Genomic DNA, 26,583 nt, shown 5'->3' on the forward strand with positions numbered 1-26,583 from the left:
TAGGTTTTCTTAATGGTCTCATACTTTAAGGCCAAGTGAAAGTAATGTTAAAATTTAGTGAGATCTTTAGGTCTCCTATAGTTATTTTGTTCTTCAAATAGGATAGACTTCTGTTTCATTTTGTTTTGTTAGCTTTGTATCAATGCTTGTACTGTATTATCCTAATCTTTTCAGATCATTTTTCTCTGACTTAAGCCAGTACAGACAGATGTGTTCTTAGATTCTGCAGGCATTATCTAGCATTTGAATGTATGTTCTGATGTGGTAGTGCAAAATGTACTGGACTTCTTCCACAGAAGAGCCGATACAATGTTTTACATGCTAAGAAAATATAGAAGTTTAAGAGAATAATGTATTGCAGCAACACCAAGAATTAGCTGAGTATCTGTATTATATATGAACAGTCTGGCATGGGTTCTGGAAGCAGCTGGGTTAATCTTCCCCATTGCTACAGAACCATTTGTGCCAGCCATGGCTCAGATGCCAGGCTTGTGAGGTGGAACCAGTGCAGCTGTGTCCTGCAGCAGGGACGTGCATGGCAAGGGACTCTTAGCTTGAAAGCACAGGCACATCAAACTTAATGGCACTGGTTGTGCAGCACAGGGGCCGGGTGTTGGTGGATCTGTTAGTTGCAGAATGGTGCCATTTATACACGTATGGGCCAAGCCTTACATTGTAAGAACTGGCATTTCAGTGCCCATATTGAGATTCACAAATTTCACTTTTGTGTGTATTGCCAAATGGTATTGGATTTACAAATAGAAATAATTGTTAGATCTGATTTTCATGGGTATTATTGTTTGTAGATTGTATTAACGTTGTTCTAACACTTGTGTATTAACGTTGTTCTAACACTTGATTTTTCATGTATCCTTGCTCTTGTTAAATTAGCCTAAACTAATTCATGGGATCTTCCCTGTTTGTAAATAAATTTACGGATACTACAATAGGCTTTTTATCCTGGCTGTTATCTTCATCAAAATTCTTTGGATGTTTTAGCTCTGAATTAGAAATGATCAGCAAAATGGCATTGTCTCACTCCGTGCAGCAACATTCTAATAGACACCAAAGTATCTTTGCCTTTTAGACGTTCCAGCAGCCCCAGATTGATTGCACTGAGCTGTGGTCCTCATTGATGGAAACAGTCAGGATCAGTGCTGTATGCTCACTTCAGAAACAAAATTACCTGAGTGTAAACAACAGAGTTTAGATATCTGCATATAAAACTCATGGTGAAACTTAGCTTTTGTGTTTCTCTGTGCATGTTGGTGAGTCCCTACACTAGCAACAAAACATGCTTATTTAACAGTTCTTCAGCTGTCAGATTTAATGAAACATTGCAGTGGAAGGATTTAAATGGTACTGCTGTCGTATACTTGAGTCTGGTGTGTGTTCAGTCCCCTCAGCAAACCTTACCTCAGCAAAGGGGAAGGCAGTTTGTCTACATGACATTTTTTCTGCAAATATAAGTCATGAACAGCTTGGAGAAAGCTTATTTATTTCCTTGCCAGTGTGTCCTATTTAGCGTGTCAAGTACCTACTGCATTTTATTGAATGATAAATTATCAAGATAGCAGTTGATAAAAGTTTAACTTGGTCCCGAGATGGAGTAATCCAAAATTGGATCTTATAGTCATGCTTTTAGTTGTCCAGATGGGGAACACAGACAATTGTTAACACACGTAGCATTGCAGTAAGATGTTGATTTCTATGGTCAGTGCTTGATGGGCTATTACACTTCACCAGATTGTACACACAGATCTTTCTCTTTGTCTCTGCAGAGCAGTTTTTCCCTCATGGTCTGAATCACTTGACATTTTCTTTTCTGAGTTCCTTTGGTTTGTTAGGGAAAAAGTCTGATGATAGGGAAAGAAGAACATTACTCCTCAAAACTGCATGAAAGTAGTATGCAACCTGTGTTGTCTTCAGCAAGATCTTTATTCATATGTTTTAAAATCCCATGTTGTTGTTGTTGTTTTTTTCTAATGTTCCTATATTCTAAACTCAAACTGTTCAGTACAGTGCTCATTGATTCATAGCTGCTTCCCAGTTTTCTCTTTTCCCAGGAAATACCGAACCATTCTCAAATGTATTACCTCTCATTTTCAACCGAGAGTTATTTTCTGTTTGTTTGTCCCTTCTAGAACTTCATCCCTGTTTTCTGCAGATCCTCCCAATGTAAAACCATCTGTTCAGGCATTGTTAACTCTTTGTTTCAAACTTAATAACTGTGGAATGAGCAATACTGACTTCTTCACTTGCAGCCTTATTAGCAAAGTAGTTGTGTTTGTGCTGGAATGTTGTTAAGAGGAGAGGTAATCATTTTCATGTGGAATGTTTTGTGACAGAAGAAAATGAGGATCATTAAGGAAAAATCCAGAAAGTAGAAAGCAAGATTTGAGACAGTGAACAGTTGAAATATCGTGGGCATGTATCTTATGTTTTTAATGAATCCAGATCTTTTCATTAATGCAGAAATTATCTTTGATGTGAAATTGCTTGCTGTCCTTGAGTTCTGTGAGCTGTCACGGCCGTGTGCATGTTTACAGTGTTGGCAGTGTTAGTGGTGGATTTCTTTTCTTTTTCTTTTTATCCTGCCCACACCATTATTTTTCTGCTTCTAGATTGGAGAGGCAGTTTGAACACACTCACGCTGACCCAGAAGGTCATGGGGATATATATAATTTCAGTATGTCAAAAATGGAATGTGTATTCTTTTGCACTTCTGTGCCACCTATTTTTGATTGGAACAGAATTGTTTGTGTGTTCCTTTCTGCTAATGGAGAATGAATGAGTTTGGCAGTCATTGTGTGTGTTCAGCATCAGCAGGCTTTTTCAATATGTGTCAGAAAGTTTTTAAAGGATTTTAAAGCAGAGAAATAAACAGCTTTATAGTTAGGATGGTTTTCAGTCAAATTAATCAGAGAAGTCTTTAATATACAACGAACACCTGAGCTCTTTTCCTTGTCACTTGCCTATGGTCTTGTGGATGGCTTTGGAGGTAGACAAAAGAGTTGCTATTGAATTGTTAAAAAGAGAAAAATGCTTTTCATGCAGGGTAAATTCTTATTTCTTGTTAGCAGAAAAAATATTTCTGCATCTTCCTTTCCTCAAACTTGTGTTTGTCAAATTGATGGTGGAGACTTTTACACAGACCAGAATAATTACCATCTACATTGTGATTGTCTGAAGGCATACATGAGATAAGATTTGCAGGGAGAAATAATCTTTTATTAGAACAAGTAGTGATAGTGTGGGAAAACCCAGGCTGTCAGACACACATGCCTTTTGTTTGACTTATTGCTGTCTGTCTTGTGAAGGTTGACTCATGCTCTCTGCTTGGGAAGACTAGTCATTGCCCAAGTGCATTTGGGGAATATTAACCGGGGAACCTAATTAGGCTCTCTCTAATAGTGGGTGACTTTTGTAAATGAATGTCACTATCGTGAACTGGTGGCTGCATTAGGAGTCAGGCAAAGGATACTGTAGGTAATTTATCATAGTTGAAAGAAATTTAACTCAGATAAGCTACAGATAAGGGACAGATGATTTCTGTTCAGCAGAGGGACCTTCAGGCTGCAGTACATTTACTTGCCAAGAACTGAATTCTGGGGTGGAGAACTGAGTGTCCTGTTGAAACAATGTCAGTTTCCACCCATTCTACTTCTGTTTTGCTGTCATTCAAGTATTCACTGAATAAATATGTCTTTGTTGGTAAATAAGTAGCTAAATAAATAGCTTAAGCGAATTTGACAATTCATGATTTTAATAGATTACGTTAATAATATTTTAATATTGTTACTGAACAATGGTAATAAACCATTTACCTCAAAGTAGTTTAAAAAAAAATAAAATAAATGAACAGGAATTGAAGAGAGGAAGCATGAAAGATTATGAATCAAGGATAAACAACAATGAAAGAGAAAAACCAGTCTTTTTTTTTTTGGCTGCAGCATGCCTTACTAAAGCCCTTTTCATCACATCTAAATAAAATTAGTAAAGAAATCAATACATTTAAAGTGCAGTGGAAAGGAAAACAATGCACATACTTGGCAAGCCCTCCTTTTTGCATTACTGTCTTTGTCAGTTGTAGGATGAAGCTCACTGTGAACAAAGGCTTACTGTTGTCACGTGAATTTGACTAGAAGGTAATTCTATGACAAAAAAAAATCAAATATTAAAATTTGTGCTCACAACCAAAGATACTGTATTTGAGTCTGGGTATAGCTGCTTCCTCTTTTAAAAGCCATGTAAAATAAAATAAATTAAAAAGTGGTGATAAATCAGTACAAATAAATTTGTTACATAGCTGACTGATGCTAGGTGAAATCGGAGATAGTCTCTGGGTCTGAGATAAAAGGTAAAGCCAGACGAAGCAGAGAAAATTGTGTTTACCATGCAGGGAAATATCTTCTTGCTTTTGAGTTGTCCTGGAGAGCTCAGACAGTTGGAATTAGATATTCCATTCCATTCCATACATCAGCATAGTCAGTAAGCCTGTGTTTTAAATAAAGGGCATTACAGGATCACATAAGCTTTTGTTTAATGAATGATATAAAATAAAGTTGTGCTTTGTGGCATAGCACAGGTAGATGTTGCTGGAGGCATGTGATGCATGAGAAAAGTTTCTTCTTCCAGCTAGGATAAATAATAGCCAGTGAAGTAATTCCCTGGATAACAGGAGTGTCTGTTGTTGCCATAATTATACTGAGCAGGGCTGGTGCCATCTGACTTTAATTGCTGGGCCTTATGCTTGCTTCCCCCTTTCCAGATGAGACCAGACACAGGCTGCATGGTGACCTTTTATATTTTGGAGGCTGTTGGATCTGGGAGGGACTTCACCAATAGTCAGTGAGCCATCTATGCCCCTTCACAGGCAAGAAGGGTGCAAGCAGCTGTATGTAAATGCTGTGCCTTCACCTGGTGATGTCACCATTTCCCTTTTGGCTTTTGTTTGTCATTGCCATTAAGATCTGAAGTTTTGATGATCACCCCTGAGCTCTGTCATTTTCAAAGGAGACTGTCACACTTCCTGTAGGGTATCCATGGAAACAGACAGGGAACCCTTAAAGAAAGTGATCGAACATGCTGTGCTAATTAATCCTACCCTTCAGTTTCCTTTCAGTTGAAGGATGTGGTTAAATAAATTTTGCATGAGTAAGCATATTTGAATGTGCAAAAGGGTATGAGATACATAGCTTTTTTTCAGTTTGCTTTTTTCTGCTTTTTTTTTAAACAAACAAACAAAAAAATCCCACCAAAGTAACCCAAGATGGTAACTGTCATCTGTTTACATCTGGAACATCAAAACAAGAAATGCAGAATCTTGTCAGTGTTTATATATATATATTTTGGTAGCGCTGGTTTTAAACTGTAAATATATCTGAAAGATGAGGATGTTTTTCATGCTTCAAGTGGGATGGAAGACATTTACATTAATTTTGAGTCTTCAAATGAAAGTGTTCATAATTGCAAATGCTGTATTTGTGCAGAGTGTTCTTCAGAAAAAGCAAACTTTGTTCCCATTCCTAAGAAAAAGAAGCTCCTCTAAGGCATTAGCCTAATTTAGGGCCTTTGAATTCTGCACTGGAAAAGCAATTGACTAAAAAAAGAGGGTCTGTGCCAAATGTTCCTGTGCCAAATTTTAGTTTTTGTTTGTATTTCCCTTGGTTGTTCAGTTCTGCTAAATTTGTCCATACAGTCTGCAAAGTAGTGTAAGTGCATGAACAGGAAACCAGTTAGCCACTACATAAAACTTATGGCTGTAAACCTGGAACACTGATGCCATTTGATGTCAATTTGCTCTTACAAATTAACGTTTTGCTTCCTAACTTTCTCGATTCCAGTAATGATCTTCTTATAACTGAGAAACCAGATGTAGCAACCTCAAACAAGGCTTTCATGAAGTTTTGGAAGTGAAAGTAGAATGAAGAATAACATTTAGTTGTCCAGCAGACTGGGATTAGCTGAAAAGAGGCATCCCTTGAAAATGTGATGGATCTCAGTTATCCTGGCCTGGATTAGGGGTGAAGGAGATCTGGAAACAATAGGTTGTGAAAGCAGGGTGGGGAGCATCCCAACAGAGGGCAGGATTCTGGCTGAACAATGGCGCAAGTCAGGGAAGATGTATTCAGGTTGGCTACAGTACTTGCAGACCTCTGCCTTAGTTAGAATGGTGGCAGAAACCTACTGGCAAGCACAAATGTATTATTTGCAGTATGATTTCTGGTATGGCCAGTTAGGTGCTTATTCCTCCTTACATTGGAGACTTCTTGAGAGTGTGGGTCAAGAACTTTGTACCAGGGAAACCTGCATTCCATTATCACCCCACAAAATTCTAAAGCTTTTGCCAATTTTCCCAATATCATATTGTATTGCTGGTTTCTTAAAAGTGCCTTTTCCCTGCCTTCCTGGGCTTTCACTCCTATCACAGCTGGGCAGAAGATTAGAGAGGAAAAGGTTTGTAACCCAGTTCAGTCTCTGAGGCAACAGCAAAGGAGTTCTGGAAGGGAGTATCAGGCGGGCAAAGAAGGATGGGAACATTCACCGTCAGCATTCTCCAGTCTTTGTGTAATACTTACTTAGTTTAATAACAGTAAGTCAAGATTCACACGTTCAGGGAATACTGTAGGATGGGTTGTAGGAGCTCAAAAACTGAGACTTGTGAATGTTTCTCTGTGCTAGGAATGTGAGCTATTCATCAATTAGAGCATTTGCTGGATTCTGATTCTCTAGAAACAAAAATGTTAAAGAGGTGAAATGATAGGACAAGGGGGAATGGTTTTAAACTGAAATAGGGGAGGTTTAGGTTAGATCTTAGGAGGACATTTTTCACTCAGAGGGTGGTGAACACACTGGAACAGGTTGCCCAAGGAGGTTGTGGATTCCCCATTGCATTCAAGGCCAGGCTGGATGTGGCTCTGGGCAGCCTGGTTTGGTAGTTGATGACCCTGCACATAGCAGGGGGCTGAAACTCAATGGCCTTTTCAACCCAGGCCATTCTATGATTCTGTGATAGGTACTGCAGGTAGCATAAGGCTACCTCTTGTCTTGTGAGGTATGCTTGCCAACCTTGAGTTCTTTACATGAGCCAAGTGTTGATCAAACTATCAAGCTAGTGATGAAGTGGACAAATACAAAGGAGATGGAAGTCTGAAAACTGAAGCGGAAAAAAAAAAGCTTGTTCGTATTTGATTTTTTTTTTTTTTTAAATTTTGGCATACAAGTCAAATTATTCCCCTACACTGGTCTAATTGCTATAATCAGCTGATAATGCAATCTACTGGCAAGATTTGCCATCATTACTATGGAGATATATTCACTGAGATTAACTGTTCTTAAATAGCTTCTCCAGTGCATTGAGAATAAAGGTGCAAAGGACTCTCATTTTCATTTTTATGTGATTCTCATGTTGTGTATTTCTTTCTAAGGGCATGACTGCTTTCTGTTTCATGTGGGGTGTAAGACATGACTGTGACCTTTTAGAGATTTCGTTTTTTGTGTGTGAAAGGGAAATTGGTAATTCTTTGTTTAGGAAGACAAAAAGCAGTGGTGCATTGCCCCGATTTCTGTTACTTTGCATGTCCAGTGTTCCCAGTGAGGGACTGGATTGTCTCAAGGCAGTAAGCAGGAGCAAGTTGCTTCGAAAGGGTGTTTGTAGGTGATGGGAACAGTCACCAAAGTCCTGAAAATCTTTTTTCCAGTTTCTTAAGGAGAGACACTCTTGTAGGAGAACCATTAGAAAGATATGCATTTTATTGATGTTTATAAAAGCACATGAGCATCTCTCCTAAAATCTTTCCAATTTTACATGAGGTAGATTATGATTTATATAGTTCTGTGAGTTATTTTAAATGACTGACAAGCTTGAAAGACAGTTATTGTAAATAGTGTATTTTTAGTAGATCACAGCTTTCATCACATTGATTTCTGTTTCTGAGATTGCTGCACTGCCAATATATATTTTTTGAGAAAGAAGAGTTTTGCATGTAACATTTTTTTGATGTATTACTGCAATATTAATATTTATTTGAATGGAAATGTCTGAGTGTTTCTACTGCTTTCAAATATAAATTTGAATAAGCAGGCTGAAGTTTGCAGCATAAATGGCGGAAGGTTTCCTTAGGCTCTCCTAAAAAACATCTCATCTGTGTCACTGTATGTCTGGGAGTTCCCTTTTCATTCTCTTTTCCTAAGCACTTAAATGAAAGGACTTCTGATGCCTAAGGATGAGTAGTTAATGGTAATGAATAACTTTATTTATTTGTCTTTCACTTAAGTATACCACATTGTAACTTTACATCTCTCCAGGGCCTCTGGTTGTCATTATCAAAGTCAAATTTTATTATTCCTTCATAATAACCACAGCTCTGTTTAGCCAAGTATTAAATCATAGATTCTTTCTTTCATTAAGCAACTTATTTTGTTATTAGTAGAAAAAATTGTTTGCAACATGAGTTCATGATAATATGATGTGGTCTCATATATACTTTTAGGATCTTAACTCTACAGCAAATCATTTCTTTGTTCAGTTTTTATTAATTTCTTTGTATTTACCCCACAGGTCTTGCAAGAGCTAAATCAGTTCCCAGCCATACGTATTCTAATGAAGTGGTAACCCTATGGTACAGACCTCCAGATGTCCTTTTGGGATCAACAGAATATTCTACCTGCCTTGATATGTGGTCAGTATAGCATCTTTGCACAAGACTCTACGTAGGTGCTTTAGCTCAGATTTTGTTTGTGTGGTAAAACAAATATGTGGCACAATTAATGGTATAATTAAAGCTTAAAGTCCTAGTGGTACAGCTCGTCTGCGGTAATTTCTGTGGTTGACTCAGTTATTTCCATAAATGAATACCCTCCTGCAACACACATGGTATCCAGGTGGATACCTGCTGTTGGCACACCACTAGCAGAGCCAGTAAGGCTTTTCAGAGGACAAGTTGTTGCTTCCTGCTCCTTAGCAAACAACTGATCACTATGATACAGTACATGGTGGATAGTGCTATATTAGCAAAACCTGCCAAAACGCATGACTGGTAAAGCATTGCATTTATGACTGAAATGCCCAAATTTGCCCTGTCCCTCAGTTCTTCTGAGATGTAGCAAGTAAAACCCCAGGATTCTCTGGATGCAAAAATACAGCGTCTGTTTTTAATCTCCTCTACTCATTAGCAGAAAGTCAGTGTGTGACACATTGTTGGACAACTTTCTTTCAAACAAGCAGGCTTTTTTTAGAACTACGGATTTGAAAGGACAGTGTGATGCATGCAGGATACAGCACCTACCTTGCTTTATATCAGTTAAGCCCATGTTGAACAATAAATGTGCGTTTGGTTTTTTGATTGTTAGAAATCAAGGTAGAGGTTCTTTGTTCATCCTGTTGGTTTTGAATTCACAAGCCTCTGTTATCTGTGCATGCAGTCATTAGTTAGAACATCAACTTTGTTGACAGAAGCATTGCAGACTGATTCAGGAAGTAGAAATGTGTAAGAAAAATATTTTTTCTTCATCAAGAACATCTTGTGTTGTGGAAAAAGTTAATTTGAATTTGTGTTTAATCCTTTAGATCTGCAGAATACATTTACTTTGAAGAAAAACTTACCCTGAACAAGTTTTTAAAAAAAAAATGATTTATTTTGTAGCTTGCTGAATCAATGAATCATAGAGTGGGCAGTCTGTGCCAGTTCCCTACCACCTTCTGAGTAGAGAATTTTTCCTAACATCTAACCCAAATTTCTCCTCTTATAGTTTAAAGCCAGTCTCCTCTAGTGACAGCACTATCACTATCAAACCGTGTAAGAAATCGGTTCCCCTACTGCTTGTAAGCTCCCTCCAAGTACTGGCCAACTGCAATGAGGTCTCCTTGGAGCCTTCTCTTCTTCGAGCTAAACAGGCCCAGCTCCCTCAGTCTGCCTTTGTACAAAAGGTGCTCCAGCCCTCTGGTCATCCTCGTGGCCCTCTTCTGGACTCCTTCCAACAGCTCTGCATCCTCCTTGTGCTGGGGGCCCAGCCACGGGCACGGTACTGCAGATGGGGCCTTACAAGGTCAGAGTAGAAAGGGACAATCAACTTCATCACCCTGCTGCCATTCCTCCTTTGATGCAGTCCAGGATTCAGTTGGCCTTCAAATTTCTGCTACCCCTCACAAACTGGCCTATGGATATAGGCCATGTTATGGATAGCATAGAAGGCCCTGGTAATGCAGTTTCATTCACATGGTAGGAATTTTTGTAAAGGCTGATCTACTGCTGCATCTGAAGTCAGGTTACAGCAAAATTCTATTGCATGTGACAGAAGAGCTTTGGGTTTTGCTTGTGTGTTTGCTGGGTTGCCTGCAACAGCTCTTGCTGTGTGCTGCTGAGAGGTGTTGGTCCATGTTTGGGTCACTTCTGTGGACGTGGCATGTCCAGAAGTGAGATTTGCTGGAGCTCAGGCAGCATAGGGGCTCCCTTTGTGCAAGGCTGCTCAGAGCTGGGCAATAATTACATCAAAACCACTTGGTGATTTCCCAGAGTGAGAGGAAGGCAGAGTCGTGGAGAAACCTATCTTCCATCACCTACAAAAATAATTTGGTAATTTGTTATCAAAAGTGTGTTTGTAGCATTAGCATTTTTATGCAATTACTGGCATTATGTCCTTATGGCAGAAACTGCATGCTCTCTTGTGTCCTTATTGATAATCCACATTATGACAAAACTAGGCAGCCACTTCACTAAATATTTAAATAACGCTGATGCACAAAGCACAGCTGTTTCTTCCACTTAGAAAAAAAAAAAAGACTGGCAAGGGGCCCTTGCTTTACCCGTGATAAATAATGTTTCATGGGGGCTCCCAAGGAAGGGAAAGTGGAGCTCTTACCGAGGAAAAGCCCAGCTGCATGAAAAAGGAGTCCAAGTATTAACCACTGGACAGTGGCGGGGAAGCAGGTGGCAGAGGCTGCAGGCTATTTTTACACTTCATTTGCTGGTGTAGGGCATTAGGGGAGTAACTAAAAGCTAATGATCCACATACAGTATTACATTTTCCTGCTTTCTTTTTAAATAGCCACTGGCAATAAAATAATATTAATGAAGACATACATGCATTAGTGGTGTCAGGCTAGCGATGGAAATCAATGAATGCAGTGGGCTTTGTGATTTACTGCTGACAGCATTTGATACAGTGGCATTGTGTGAATGTGCTACGCTACCTAAGACTACATCAAAGAGTTGTGATAACCTTTGATATGCTTGCTTTTTTCTCTCTTTTTTTTTCTTTCCTCTTGATGAGGACTTAATGGTAGCTTACGAAAATGGCTTTGCATTGCCTCTGGTGTAACTTTCCTTAATCCTTGAATTTTACAGTCCTTTGAAAGTCAATGCAAGGAAAATAAGCTTCAATACATAAAGGGTTTATGAATTACTAAAAACCATATATAAGTAATACAGAAACATAGGGAAAAGTCCCCAAATGAACCTCTTCTATTTGTTCTTTACAGAAAGAATATAGTCTTAGTAAATGAAGTAATTTAAATGGCTTAATAAGCCATTTTTGGTTCTGGTAATACATGTGCTGCTGCGTCTGGGTTTCTCAGATCAGGAAGTCACTAGGGATGTTTTATTTTCAAGTGCAGCTGGCTAAAAACTGTTTTTGCTAACAGCTGGCAAATTTTGCATATCCTGTTTTGCTTATAAAAAACAAACCTTAGTAACAATTCAGGTAACCTCACGTTGACTTTTTAAATTCACTTTTAGTAATGAAGATCAACTGTGCTTAGAGCTGTGAAAGAAATTGCTCATAACTAGGCAAGTCAAATGTTATGAAATTGCTTATTAAATCACTGTTATTTAACTTCATAAATCTGAGTTGATGGACATGATGTCAATTCAGATCATAATCTGGGGTCAGCTATTCACATGAAGATTTTCTATTGTATTCATAGACAAATAAATGGTAATTTTAAGGAGTACGGCGCTTTCCACATATTGTCTGCTCTGAGGTAGATTCGAGTATTTGATGTAATTCCACGTGTCCTTTTATGAATATTTGACAAGTAAAGACCTGTGATAGTAATTAAGATATTTATTATTAGGAAAAAAAAAAAATCTTGTTTTAGACACAGGTGCATGAAATTATATTTTTATGCAGGAGACATTACAAATGCATCTTTATCCCATATCTGCTGTAAACACTTTGCAGTGAAAGAAATCTCAGAGTAGGAGTCCCAGTGCATACTGAAGAAATGCTGCTTGGGGCCCAAGAGAGAAAACAGTTCGTCTGCCCTCAGTGTTAGTTATGATTGGAACTTTCACTAGAAAGAAATGCTAATCTTCTGGGTTAGGATATTAAGGCAAGAATATTGCAATAACTGTCAAGGTATTGTTAATTAAACTTCTTATTGTCAGTGAGCTCCTCAAAAGTTTTAACAGCTGAGTTAACTTTTGATTGGAAAATTGTCATGGGGTCTAATTTATAGAAATACTGACTGTGAGGAAAACATCTTTGTCTCTGGTTATTGGAAGGGCATTTCAGTTCCTATCTAAAGAACAACTTTTATCCATCTGAAACAAGAGATTTACTATTCTTTTTACACTGATAAAAATATTGTGTGTGTGTGTGTGTCGGGACAGAAAAGTATGGATTCATGGGAGGGAAAGAAAACTGAGAAAAGCATTTTCAACAGGATCTTGTGGCAAAATGTTGTTTAATTATGAAGGTGATTTCTTGTTTTTTCTTTTTTTCTTGCATTCTCCTTTTTTCAGAACAAATAAGCTAATTGCAATATTCTTGCAAAAAGTCATTATGCACAATTTGATCTTTCATATTAGCATAGAATCTGAAAGTTGCTACTGATTATTGAATCACAAACACTGTGAAGCTTTTATATCTAGATAGTGCAGTGATGCAGGCAAGAACTAGAATGCTATTCTTTTTTAACTACAATTGGTTCAATAAATAATTTGAAATCTCATACTTTGAAATAATTTACATTTCATTCATCGCATCTCCTTTCTATAGAAATTTTAATGTTCTTTATCAGTATGGGAGAGAAATTTTGCTTCACTCATGATTTCTCATGTAAGAATTGCAATCTATTTACCTTGTGCCCCTATCCTTTGGTTGGTCTAAATTCCCTTCTTACTTTCATGTATCAAAGACTTGCAATCAGGAAAGATGAATTCCAACTAAGTTCATCATTCATGACATTCACAGGAGGCAAAGGACACAAACCGGAATACAGGAGGTTCCATCTGAACCCCAGGAGCACTTCTGTGCTATGCAGGTGCCATAGCAGTGGCACAGGCTGCCCAGGGGTTGAGGGGTCTCCTCCTGGGAGATCTCCAAAAGCTTCTAGGATGTGAGCTGGGCACCTGCTCTGGAGCAGGGGCTGGGCTGATGGGCCCAGATTTACCTTTCATCTCAGCCATCCTGTGATTATGTTATTCCATTCATTTCTGACTCTGTATCATTGTAGAACAATATCAGCATTTGATCAGTTAAAGAGACAGAAGTCCCTTGCTTCTTCTCCCTACAGCTTGTTTTCATAGTTCTGTTCATAAGCAGGATCATACAAATAACCTGGCTAGCCTCTGAATAAATCTGGCAAGAGAAAGGCTTCCATGCCACTCCAACATGTATATTAGAAGTGAATTTTATGGAAGATAAACTATTGTCTCTTTATGAAGAATCCATAAAAAGAAGCAGGTTTGCTGCTGTTTTAATTACTATGATATATTTAGCAGTTTGTATAAACTGTGTGTAGCTTGGTAAGCTTTGTATGAAAACTCTGAGAATGTTAACTTTGAGTTTCAGAATTCTGATCAGGAGGATTACTGGAAGTAGTTACTTGGCTTTCATAAGATGCCTTCCAACTCTGAAGCCAAATTCTCCACACTGAACATAGGCTTCATGGCCACCTAAAAACCTTATGTGAAGAGCCAGCATATATCTTTGCTACGAAGATCATGCTGAATGTCATCACCTTCAGGGAGTCTGTTAGAAAGCATTGCAGATCTGTCCAAGGCAAAAAGTTCAACAATTTTTAACATACAGAGTAAATGTTCCTCGAGTATCCACTCAGGCTTTATATAACCTCCATTTAAGTATAAAGTAACACAAAATTTGGAAATGACTCCTTATTCCAAAATGTGTTTGTATTCTCTTTTGCAAATCCATCAGGAAAAAATAATAGCTGAAGGAAACAGCCTAAAATCTTTTATACACAGTATTCTTCAGAACTTTTATATTAGTTTCTTGTAGTATCCAAATAGAGATAGGCTGTAGATTCTTCTTGTTGCAGTAAGAATCTTTGCTACACAAGAGAGGAATGCAAATTCCTAAACCAAAAATATAAAACCAAACTCCAAGTAAGCAAGCTACTTTTAAGACAATAGGTTTTCGAGTTACAGATTTTGTGCAGAGGAAAAACAGAAGAGTCCACATCATAAACAGTTTCCTGAGGCATCCCACTTCATTTTTACAGGCTCATTTACTGTGTCACTTCAGATGCAAGAGTAACTCATTTAGCCGTGCTATTAACTCTTAGCCTGTGTGAGGATGTGTGGTGGCAACCAAAGTCCCAGCAAATTAAGCAGGACAATAGAAGAGCAATATTAGATGGTATGGCCACATATGGTCTCATCAATACATCAATAGGTTTAGTCATGCTTTTTGTCATCAGAGAGTAAGCCACACATTTCAACATTAAATGGCTGTCACTTTACTTTGTAAGGTTATCCTGTGCTGTTGCATGGGGAAGATCTCTAAGAAAAGCATCTCAGACTTAGCAGCATTTGGCTTATTTATTCAAAGTCAGAAGACCTACCAAGAAAGTAGAAAAATTTGATTTGAATGTACTGAGATACGTTTTTGTCACAAAAATGATTTCTGAAATGCTGCCTGGAAATGACAATGTGTGCTGTGTGCCCAGATGATACATAAATAACATGCCCTTGGAGATTCATGCACAGTACAACCAAGTTAATTGGTCATATTTCACATATCAAGATGTAATCTTTGTATCACAGAAACTAGAGATGGGAGTGATCTGTGAGATAATCTTATCCACCCCACTGTTAATGCAAATCTGGTCCCTGAAGGACATTCGTAAGTGTTGCAGCTTGCCTGGTTTCACTTGACTGTAACTGTGGAGTTCCCATCCTTTGGGAGGCCTGGGTACAGCATAATTGTTAAGAGTATTTCTCTAACACATCCTGAAGTTTTCATTTCCTAAATGCTTTTTCCCATTTCTGATTATCTTTGATCTACCTATGGTTCTGGGAATCATAAAATCCTAGCCAATTCTTCACTGTCCTTTGTTTTACATAATGTTAAATACAGAGTAATCATATTTTCCCTGTCCTTCGTGTTTTCTTTTAGCCAAGAATGACATCTTTTATTTCTTTCCTTAAGATCTGGCCTGTAAATCATTGTGACTTCGCTCAAAAATCTCTCTAACCTATTTAGTGGTTTGTGAGCTTTCCAAAAACAAGTCTAAATGTAAAGGCCTTGTACAGACTTTTACGTCTGTTCATGTTCCAGGTGTGTATTTAAGGTTTGTGATTCAGAATTCCTGCCATACAGTTAGTTTTTACTTGCTGTGAGCTTAATACAAAACTCACTAAGTACAATAAGGCATCTAAAATACCATTCCATCCATTTAAAGTCTTTATGTGAAGTTTTGCCTTTCTGGGTATTTCATTTCATTTCAATGTCATACTTTTTTTCCTCCTTCTCTCTCTCTTCCTCTTTAGTATTCATTTAATCTTTCCTTTCTGTGGGCTTGTTCTTCAGAATGCTGGGTGAGTGCCATAAGCTTTGAAACCAAGCATAATTTTCAAGTGGGCCAGAGTGAACAGCAGTCCTCCAGCCCAAGGCTGGAAGTTTTTTCATGTTTCTCTCCTCAGTTATTTTAATAACTTTTTCATTTTTGTATTAGTTGTTCATCTAACTCCTTATTTCAGCATATGACTAAATGGAGTACTAGGTTACACAACAGCCCGAGTCACTCAATAGGATTCTTCTTTCCAAGCAGGAAATTTTTCTTCAGTGGTATTTGCAGTTTTTTTTTTCTAGATTTTTGGCTCATTCTTGTACCAAATCTGCTAGAAGTGGAAAATTTTGAAAATGTTTTTTTTGTTCATATTTGTTAATATGAACAATCTGGAAAAATCTATGTGTTTCTTTTATATCAGAGCTAGCTGTAGTTTCTCTGCAGATAGCAATACATCACTCTAGTGTTAAAATGATAAACTGGTTTGATGAAATGCCCTCTTTCCGGTTGTAAAAGTGCTCCAATCCCCTTTTCTGTAGTTTAAATTCTATTGTTTTGTTTCTTCTCTGGAATAAATGGCTTCCAACAGAAATCTTGAATTTTTCTTTGCTTGAGATCCTGATACTGTTTGTAAGTATTTGACTAAGATATATTGTGCCTATCTGTGCCTAATGAAGCACAAACCAGAGTGAATGATGAGTGGCAGTTTAATCAATTCTGTTCATTCAGTAACCAGCAGCAGCATATGGAACATAAATTTCAGCCTCTCTCTTTTATAAACACCTGAATTATTCCAAAATTGGACCAGAACCCTGCCTTTAATGTTTTCATCCACTTTTTCAATGACTAGGGAGAAACTTTGTTTACTGTATCTCTGCTTTGGGATGTAGAAATTGGAAATGCATGTTTAATTTTCTCTCCAAGAGATTTAACCATCAACTCTCATCGTCTTGAAACACAGAATTATTTCATTCTGTTCTGCAGTAGTCAGAGCCTTCAGAAATGAGTATAACATGGTTTAGCTGCTGATAATCCCAGCTGTAATAGTTTACCTCTGAAAACAGAGTTAAATTAGAGATTACTACTGGAATTTTCAGACAAAAAGGGCACAACTCACAGTTTAAGGGGAAGGTGGAAATGCAGTTGGCTCTGAGAGTTACTTCATTCTGATACATATTTTGGGTTATTGAATTGACATTTGCAGTAAGTTTTTTTTTTCTGTGCTTGCTACACAGATGTGGGTTATATGTCATACATAGGATTTTGCATATACAAGTTGTATATGTATGGGGAATTGTAATTCAACAAGTTACAGCATTTAGTTGAACTCTGCATCCTATTGCAGCCAAGAGACATGTTCTCTCTACTGTTTTTTTTGTTTTTTTTTGATGGAACAAGCGTTGAACTCCTTTCATCCAGAAAAGGAGCAAATGCAAATTTCTAATTTCTTTTGCTCCTCAGACACAATAATTACACGGGTTATCCAAAGTTTCATCATTTACATCCTGCAGAAACTTTCCTCAGGTCTTCAGAATCCATTCTTTTGGCTGTATATTTCTTCCCCAATTTCCTAGTATTTCTGTCAATACTTAAATGCGTGAGATTGAGGGGACTTGCACGAAATACCCTTTATGGTAGCATGGGGCAAGGAGCTGTAGCAAGGCAGCTGTCATGATGGGGAGAGGAGAGAGGCTGCGGCTGCAAGCCTATTCCAGGAGTCACCTGCATTCGGGCAATAGCATCATAATTCATTGTCTGTGAGCAACCACGTGTCCTTTTGATTCATTTTTCCAGATTTGCCTCCACTCTGAGCCCTTCCAATGTACCTCTGTGCCACGGTCCTGTCCCCTTCAGCTTCTCCCAAAGATGCTCTCTCAGTGCCACTCCCACATCCCCAGAGTCTGTATGGGAGCATGTTCCTTGGGAAGCACTCACAGGGACAGAAAGCTGCTGTGGTGCCTTTACTGGTGTCAACAACTAGCATTCATTTTCCTCTTATCTCTACTCTTAGCCTTCAAACACCCAAAAAACGAAGTATTTGTGTACATTGTTTTTCAGTAAGTACAAATGCTTGTCCTTCAGCCTGGCATTTATCTGAAATATAATGCAAACAAAATACATTATTTGAATATTGGTAATAGAGACAAATCATTGTTTATAGTTCTTTAATCTAAAATAAATCTTCTAATAATGCATGCTTTTCTTTTTTTCCCTCTGTAGGGGAGTGGGATGTATCTTTGTAGAAATGATTCAAGGAGTCGCTGCTTTTCCAGGAATGAAAGACATTCAAGATCAACTTGAAAGGATATTTCTGGTGAGTTCTTTTTTGCTGACGTAACATACCCAAAGCAATGGCTGGCAAATGTTCGTGTATGCCTTTGTGTCAGGAATGAAGTTGCTGATTGATTAATTTCACTCGGACTTGCCTTTGTACCTGTCTTTTTTGGGGAACATCAATGAATTTATCACCTGCTCTTAGGAGTGACTGAAAAAAAATCTATAAAACTAGACCTTATTTGACTGTGATATAGAAATCTCTCATTTCATGTAAAGTATTTTGTTACTCTGCCCACTTGGCTAATCCTCTGCTAAGGAAAAATAGCTGTGCCGCAATGTATCCAACCAGAAGCAGTTCTTGATGAGTTTCTGTGTTGTATTCAATTGCTTTGTTAGTTTGCCAGCGTGTTTGTTTTAAGCTAGCAACTACTGGGCCAGTTTTAGAGTTCCTCTTTTTAAAACTTATGCTTCTCATTTATTGAGATGAAATTTCTTCCTGTTGGTCAACACAAAAGTTCAAAAGTAAAAATTCTTCTCTTGTGCTTCATCTCTTATATTATGGTAAAATTTTAGTGAGCAAGTCTGTGTTGGATGTTAAGTAGACTTGTAACAGCAGAAATTAGCGCCCCTTTTCACATTTTTTTTGCACTAGGTGTGTCATAAAATTCTACGTTTAAATGTCTTTTATAAACCTGCTGTTTGTTCCCGTGTTCCCTCCTCTTCCTTATTCCCTACAACTGTTTTTGTGTCAAAATGCCAAAACAATGAGTTTTGTATCTTCCCAAATTTTTTATTCTGTTTTCGAATTGCAGCTGAAATACCGAGGACAGTGTTGAAACAGCAAGAGATAATTTATTGATGTTTCTATAACTTGATATTTTACAAACCTGAGAAGAAAAAGTGAGAAAGGATAGATTTATGATTTGTTGAAAATCAGAGTTAATCTTTCTAATGGAAGCACCTAGTTACCTTTAGCTAAATAGTTTCAGTGAATGTTTTTCTAGTGTGCTCTAAGCATCATTAAGAATTTATCTGTTTAAAAGTTATAAAACAAAGGGTTATTCTTCTTTGCTTTCATATTTAAAGAGAAGGATTAAATTCATTCATTCTCCAGTGAATCATGTACAGTATGGAAGTTAGCTACTCTGAAGTACAAAATTAATCAGGTTGTTACACAAGATAACTAATACAATTAACTTTTTGTTGGTGAAGACTCACAGCCATAACGAACCAGATCAACCTCTACAAGATTTCTCCCACAAGTCTTCCTGTAGTTCACTTTTTCAACATCATCAGTAATGTGTTTCTCATGGCAAAGGCTGCTGCCCACCTTCTTGCTGATGCTTTTGTTCTTTATCCCTCTCCTATGCCACTTGCACCAAAAGCTGCATTAACTTGTGTTTTATCTCTTCCCACTGTTACCAGACATAGTCACACTTCCATAGCCTGTAAGAGTCTGGGTTGCAGGTAAGAGTCTGGGTTGCAGATCAGAACTTTCAGGAAATCTGTTACATTGTACTAAAAACTAAGAAAAATAGGAAAACTAAACATAATTTTATGCAAGTAACAGTTTAAAATTCTTACTGGCTGTTTATTTCCCTATTGTATAGTTCTCCATTATTATATAAGTTAAAATAGAGTATGTTGTATGTATGCTGCTTCAGTGGTTATGAATTGCAAGGTGAAGAGATTCTGTAAATGCTTCTACATAACCCTACCATAAACATTCTTTACATATATGTGTAGCAAGGGTAGATCCAATACAGCACAGCACAGTGTTTCTTCCTGGTTATGACTGATATTTATGTTTAATAATGGCTTAATTGATTGTGTATAATAGATTAGGAAAAGAGATTGGTCTTTCAGTTATCTTAAAGAAAGCATCTGTTTAAATGTGTATTTTTTTGACTTCTATTGCTTTAGACACTTGTGGAATTTTATGAACAGGAATATGAACTGATTTTATGTTTATGTTGCAATAGCTGTTCTTAATAAACATTCTCAGGTTCCATTACTGTAGTAGACCCCAATAAAATAACAAGAGTTTATAAACCAGAATCTTTTCTCTGAAATGGAGCAGTAGTAGAGGTGCTGACCGTATGAATGAGCAGGCTGCATGCTGTTATTGTCACAGTTTGGATCTAATAATATGATTGCTTTTTCCTACATATATTTACAAGTGTGAATAGTTACAAAGAAAAAAGTACTTACCAAATAAAAGGGAAAGAACACCTAGGAATAGGTTGCTGTCTCGAAAAGGCTTAACAGCAAAATAAATGTCTTAATGCAAGTGATTTGGCTTAATCAGTGTCAGTGTACTGTTACATCTTTGCCCATACTTTTTCCTGCTTACCGGGACTTGGATTACTTCTTGGATAGAACTGTATTATATACAATTGGAGAGAAATCCATACTTGCAGACTGTAACAGCTAACAATTCTTGTGCCTTGAACTATCACAGCAGTGATGTACCATTATTATTCCTCAGATGTATCCTAGCATAGCTGAGAAATCCAGAAAACTATTTCACCATCTTTTGAGATCAGTAGCCCAAGCTTTTGCTGCAAGATGCTAGATGTGCTGGAATAATGATCTGATAGGATAATCTCAGCACTACTCTCTAGTCTTGTGATATGCGCATGAGACTGATGGAGATTGGATCATGTGAAGAGTGAAACCATTCTGCCCTGGTAAAAGGGAAAGTGTGGCGCAGTCTGTTGGATCTGAATAAAACTACGCAAAACTGGGAAATATTATTTGGATTCTCATACAAAGTAGCCGCATTCTTTATCAACAGATCCTTCCTTTTGATCGTTTATTGGCATGCGTTTCCGTAGACAAAGACTTAAAGGTTTTCTGTATCAAGGAGAACTTGCCATCATAAATACAGCTTTAATTTTATCTGGAAGTAAAAGCTGCAGCAAATGCTTGGATGTGAGCTTTGTCCCCAGAGGAGCTGACAGCTAAGCAGCATTTAGTTGTGAGTGCTAGAGCTGCTCCCAGTGGGAGGCTTGGTGTGCTGTGCAGGCTCCACCCTGAGCCATGCTGGAAGCACCAGCTTGGGTACACCCTGGCTTTGATGTAAGGATATGCTTTTATATGCTTTTATACTCAGTGTTCTTCACAGATTCAAACCAGATCAGTGTTGAATTCCTAGTGCTAGCTCTATTTTTCTTCTAGAGAGATTTTTTAAGTGGGAAGGTATTTCTGTCTCTTCCAATTTTCGTGAGGTTTTGGTAAGCTACTGCAGATCAAAGTGAATTTCCCTCTCAGGCTCTGAAGCCCTCCTGATAAGGGAATAATTTTTGTGTTGGCTGAACTTCTGTCTTGGTGCCAGCTACACTAAAAATTACATTGCACTGTGAGAGTAATGCACAAACAGTTCTTCTAATACTTTGCAGATCTCTGTGCAGGATAATGGCTCTTAAAGGATGTTTCTGCTATAAATGAGCCTTCAGTCTGCAGAAGGATGGTTGTGTGGGTGCCCTGTGTGGGCTCTCCTGCTGTAGTTGACATGACACAGTGGGGAGCTCGGAGCCTGGAACTCCTCTCCTTCCATACACACATATTGCAAAAAGCAGTGCCTGCTCTTGGTCCTAGGAGTTGTAGCTCTGTTGGGTGCCATCATGCACAGTATTAAACGTAATTTAAAGAGAACAGTGTGCTTCTGTTGAGCCCAGAAGTCTGGTATTCCGAAGGGTGATTGTGAAACCACTTTCTTCATAGAGCTGCACAGCGAAGGTTTGCAGGGGTTTGCAATTTCCAGTAACTATATTTTTTCAAATTGAATTTTTGTTTTAAAATGGAAACATATGTATTGCTTCTGGTATTGAAGATTTAAAATGCTAGCAATATATTCTTTAGTATATATTTATAACCACGTGCCTAATGTGTCATGTAAAGCAGGATCATAGGTAGTTTCCTCTGAGATTCAGATGGTAATAGGTGTTTGTGAAGCTGCAAAGCTTTTCCCTCTAGTTCTGAACCCAAAGGGCTGCTTCCTGTCAGGTACATCCTCTAAAGACAGAAATGATATATTTTAACAACCTCCCTTTCATTTAAGCTTATGAAGAGCTCATAGGAACCCTGCTGTGTGGTACATTGTGTTAATAATGTCTTTGGGGAAAACTAGCCATGCCCAAGGGAGGAATACTTTCAACTATTGGGATTTTTTTGAAGTTTATTTCAGTAATGAGATGTTTAGTTATCTTTATTGGTCTTCTGTTCCTGTTTCCTTATTCAGTACACATTTTTCTGTCATATGTTAAGTACTTTAGTCCAGAAATACAGCTCATTCATATCAGATGGAATAGATGCACTTGTAAGGCTGGGCCTGGTCTGAAGCTTCATTTTATGTAGGCGTGATATCTTTGGTGTCTTGAATGCTACAGATGACTAATTGGATTCAAGAAAATTTCATCCTTGCAAAAGAGATTGTTCTTTCTTGGTGGGGTGAGGGGAAGGTGTTCTGTTTTCCTCCCATCTCTCTCTGCTTCCCTCCCACTGATGATTTCATGATGCAAACACAATTTTTTTTTTAAACTGGAAACTTGACTGCTGAGGTCTCTTCAATAACAACATATACATAGAACAAGAGGAGAGCAATGTATTACATCTTGGTATTGAATTTACGTCTATTTCACATTATAATAATACACAAAATATTTCACTACTTTTTAGCATCACTGAAATTAATTAAATAAATAAAAGGCTTATCTAGCTGTAAGCTTTCTCTTTGAAGTCATTAGCACATACTCAGCATTTTAGGGTAATTGTCTGCAGGTTTTGCAGTGACACCACTTTTACGTGGCTCCTCTCTGGGCTATCTATGCTTTTGCCAAACTTAAAATGAGTATAATTCTAAACTAGCATGTGGTGAATTAATAAAGTGGTCTAAAACAAAACAAAAAAATAAATCTTCTATCTTTTCACGTGTTGTAAAGGGTTATGGATTTCTTAAGAGATTTTTAAAAAGATTTTCAGCTTATTTTTAGCTTGGCATCCACTATATAGTTTACTATCGATGTATATGAATTTTTTTTCCCTATAAGAGGGCACAAGGTTCTTGATGATAATTTATATGTCTTGCACTCTATTAACAATTCCATTAGAAGAGGGAAGAAGTAACCTCCAGGTCATAAAAACACTCAGTAGAAAATGACAGACGCTTGCTGGGGGAGCTACCAGCTGGCAACAGAAGGGAAAAAATGCATGGATGTATGACTCTGTTGTTGACTTTCAAAGGATGGCTGGGTGCTGGATCAACCAGTCATACAACCTGATGTGCCATACTGGTTTTGGTGGCTTCCTTCTAACACAGGTGTCATCCTTTGCTTATGGGCAATTGTTCTCATTCAGCCTGCTAACTCTGAGCCAAACCCCCAGAGTTTGGCTCATTATCAGCTTGGTAGTATGAAATGCGAAGAGTAATTGGCTATCAGAAAAAGAAAACAAATTAAGACATGGTTCAGTGAAATGCAATGGCTTTGTGGTTTTCTTTGGAATTGGAATGTTTCTTCAGTATCTGCCATATTTCAGTTGCTGAATGAGAAATGGTCTATAATTATAAAGAAGCATTGTTTCTTTTCTAGGCTCATCTGTCCCTCCAGAGGGTGGTTACAGGCAGTCCTTTGAAAAGATGTGCTGAGGCTCAGCCAGTGTAAATCAGTGCAACTCTGGTTACTTACATATGTGTCATTTCAGGCACCTTTCTTGTTGGCCTTATGCACCTCAGAAACAAACTGTGCCATGTAAAATCTCCTGTGCAGTTTGTGTCCATATGTGTTACAGAGCTGTAATTTCAAATGTTTTCGGATTTTTTTGGATTTTTTGGATTTTTTTTTTGGTTTTTGGATGCAGATGACATTGAAAACAAGTGCAGTGATAAGCAATTTGTGCATATTACAAATTATGTTGAAGCCTGTTCTTAGCCGTAGTGATATTCTGTTATCTTAAAACTTACTCTACAAGACAATAGAGTGCAGGACTATTCAAAAACCTGCTCTCATGTGCTGGTTGTATCTCCTAAGGAAGATAAATGATCAAATATCAAGCATTTATATTGCCTTCTCTTTCCATTTCATACAAAAAGGAGCAATGTTTAATAAACCAGGATATTCTTTTCCTCATTTACTTATATCCAACTGCATGTTGCACGTCAAAGCAGGTTTTCTGAAGAGCAACTTGATTGCCAAAATTGTTGCTTACAATCTGTAGTTCAAGGTCAAACATTGTTACTATTGAAAACATCTAAAAATCGTTGAGTGGCAATTTGAGATGATGTTTTTAGAAGGAGGCTATGAGAATATGACTGATGTGTCCTATCTGCACATGTTCCCTAAAAGACTTCAAGACTAATTTTTTCTTGCCCTAGTAGGGACTGGAAGAAATATATACCTATTTTATCATTGTGTAGATATTATTTCAGGGAAACATCCTCTTTCAGCACAGTTAGTAGAAGGTATGCATGTACATAACAAGTATACTTTGCGATACTGCAAATTAGCAATATGGCTAATTTGAATAAAGATGGACTTTAATACCTGTTTAAGTGTTTCCTGAATCAGTATCCTGGAGTATATTTTAGTTTATTAAGATGCTGAACACGTGCCACAGGATTGTAGTCAGTGACATTTATACAAGCTGCTGATTAACATCTTTATCTAAACTAAATTTGAATTTTCAGATAAGCTTACGGATTTATAGAGATTTCAGGTTTTCAAGAGCTATCATTAGTCTATCTAGTCCAGATCAGCTGCTTTCCTAATGTGTTAAATGGCTGTGGTTGAATAACCTAGGCATTAATTTGACCTACGCAAAAAATATCTACGTAATCTCACCTGATTTTTGAATACTATATATTAAAATACTATCAAATAATACCTGTGTGTCCACTGTTGGTGTTGTCATTGCTCATGTGGTTTGCACAGAGAACAGAATTTCAGAACATATCTGAATTTTTTATTCTTTTTGTTCCTTTTTATTGTTGTCTTTTTATTAGAGGAGTGATCCATGGAAAATAAGATGCATTCATTTGAAACTGCTGGAGAAGTACTGTACAAATTAATAAGAGCGAAAAAGAAAGAAAAAATCTAAAAAAAAAAAAAAAGAGAGAGAGAAAAGAAATTCTGTTTCATACGAAGATGTTGAAAACAAGAACTTTCATACTGGAGTTGAGAGTAGGGGAATTGCCTGACTAGGTTCTTAATGCAGTAGGTATTTTCAGGTGTTTGAGTGTGAAATAAATAGCTCCAGATAATAAAGCATTATGTTTCATTCTTGCTGTTTTGGCTCTTTCTTCACAGTATTCTGAGTTCTCTAGTTAAAATAACTCACAATAGCAAAATTGATTCTCTAGTTGTCAGTTACAGAAATAAAAATGCCCAATTTTCACCATTTGTCTTTAGAGTGCATATATATGTATCACTGCATAGCAGTATTTCTGGCAGTTGAGGTCTGTTTCAGAGTACATCAGAGAGAACTATTAATATATATTGTATAATGAGGACGTAATGAGAACTACTCACAGTACTTTTTCTGGACACAACATGATCCAAACAGCTGTGGTGTAAACTCTAAAACCTTCTTACTGATGGAGCAGAGAAGTGCAATGTAAATTCTTAACAAAAAGAGTAGTATGGTGCTCACATAAATATGGTGGTCCTCATAATAATTACATCTGGAGGAGAAATCAAGGAATTTTTTGAGGCACCTATTTATTGTGCTGAAAGTTCTTGGTTAAATTTCTGTGTCTTCAGTTGGATTAAAAAACTGTGGACCACATAAACTTTCAATTTGATTAAACTTTACTGTGTATTAAAGAGAGACTTATGTTTTTAAAACACTTGCTTAATTACTTTCATGATCATTAAAGATATCCTGTTCTTACTCTGATACATTTTTGATGTGTTTTGAGTTGCAGTCTTGTGTGAGAGCAGTATCAACCTCCATGGAAAGTGTCTCTCTGGCTCTCAGCTCCTGGCTTCCCTTTCATGTTTCTGTGAGTCTTCTTTGGATCTCACATAATCTTTCTCCTCGGGGTTTCATAGAACTTGCCAGGGTGCTCCCAAGTCTGGAGTTGGTCTGGGTTTTCTATTAACCCTTCTGGGTACGGAACAACCTATGATCCAGAAACAGTTTTTGCACTCTTAACCACAGAAATTGTTCAGATTCACAGAGAGTTGAGGTTGGAAGAAACTTCTTGAGAATGTCAAGTCCAACCTCTTGCTCAGACCAAGGTCAGCTAGAGCAGGTTGCCCAGAACTGTTTAGTATTTCCAAGAATGGAGACTTCATAGTCTCTCTGGCAGCCTGTTATACTGTTCAAACACTCTTAGAATAAAAAAGAATTTTTTTAATATTTAAGTGATATTTCTTGCATATAACGTCTGTGCACGTTGTCTTTTGTTGTGTCACCAGATACCACTGATAACACTGCATTCTTCACACCCCCCCCAGATGTGTATTTATTTACCAGATTAGTATTGATACCATCACCCAGAACCTTCTCTCTCCTCCAGCATGAACTATCCCAGCTATTTCTCGTGTGTC

General features: G+C 37.5%; 1 protein-coding gene across 1 annotated transcript in view; it reads left to right on the plus strand.

Annotated features, from left to right (window-relative positions):
• Positions 1-25,978, plus strand: part of LOC104911468 (cyclin-dependent kinase 14-like) — a 44,316-nt gene extending 18,338 nt beyond the window's left edge. The window contains exons 3-5 of the mRNA XM_031554032.1: positions 8,564-8,684; positions 17,978-18,071; positions 25,035-25,978. Coding sequence (XP_031409892.1) covers positions 8,564-8,684; positions 17,978-18,071; positions 25,035-25,100 — 281 coding nt within the window. The 3' untranslated portion in view covers positions 25,101-25,978. The remainder of the gene's footprint in view (positions 1-8,563; positions 8,685-17,977; positions 18,072-25,034) is intronic.
• The last annotated feature ends 605 nt before the right edge of the window (positions 25,979-26,583 follow it).

Source organism: Meleagris gallopavo, chromosome 6, assembly GCF_000146605.3.
Source record: "Meleagris gallopavo isolate NT-WF06-2002-E0010 breed Aviagen turkey brand Nicholas breeding stock chromosome 6, Turkey_5.1, whole genome shotgun sequence".
In the NCBI taxonomy this organism is placed as follows: Eukaryota; Metazoa; Chordata; class Aves; order Galliformes; family Phasianidae; genus Meleagris; species Meleagris gallopavo.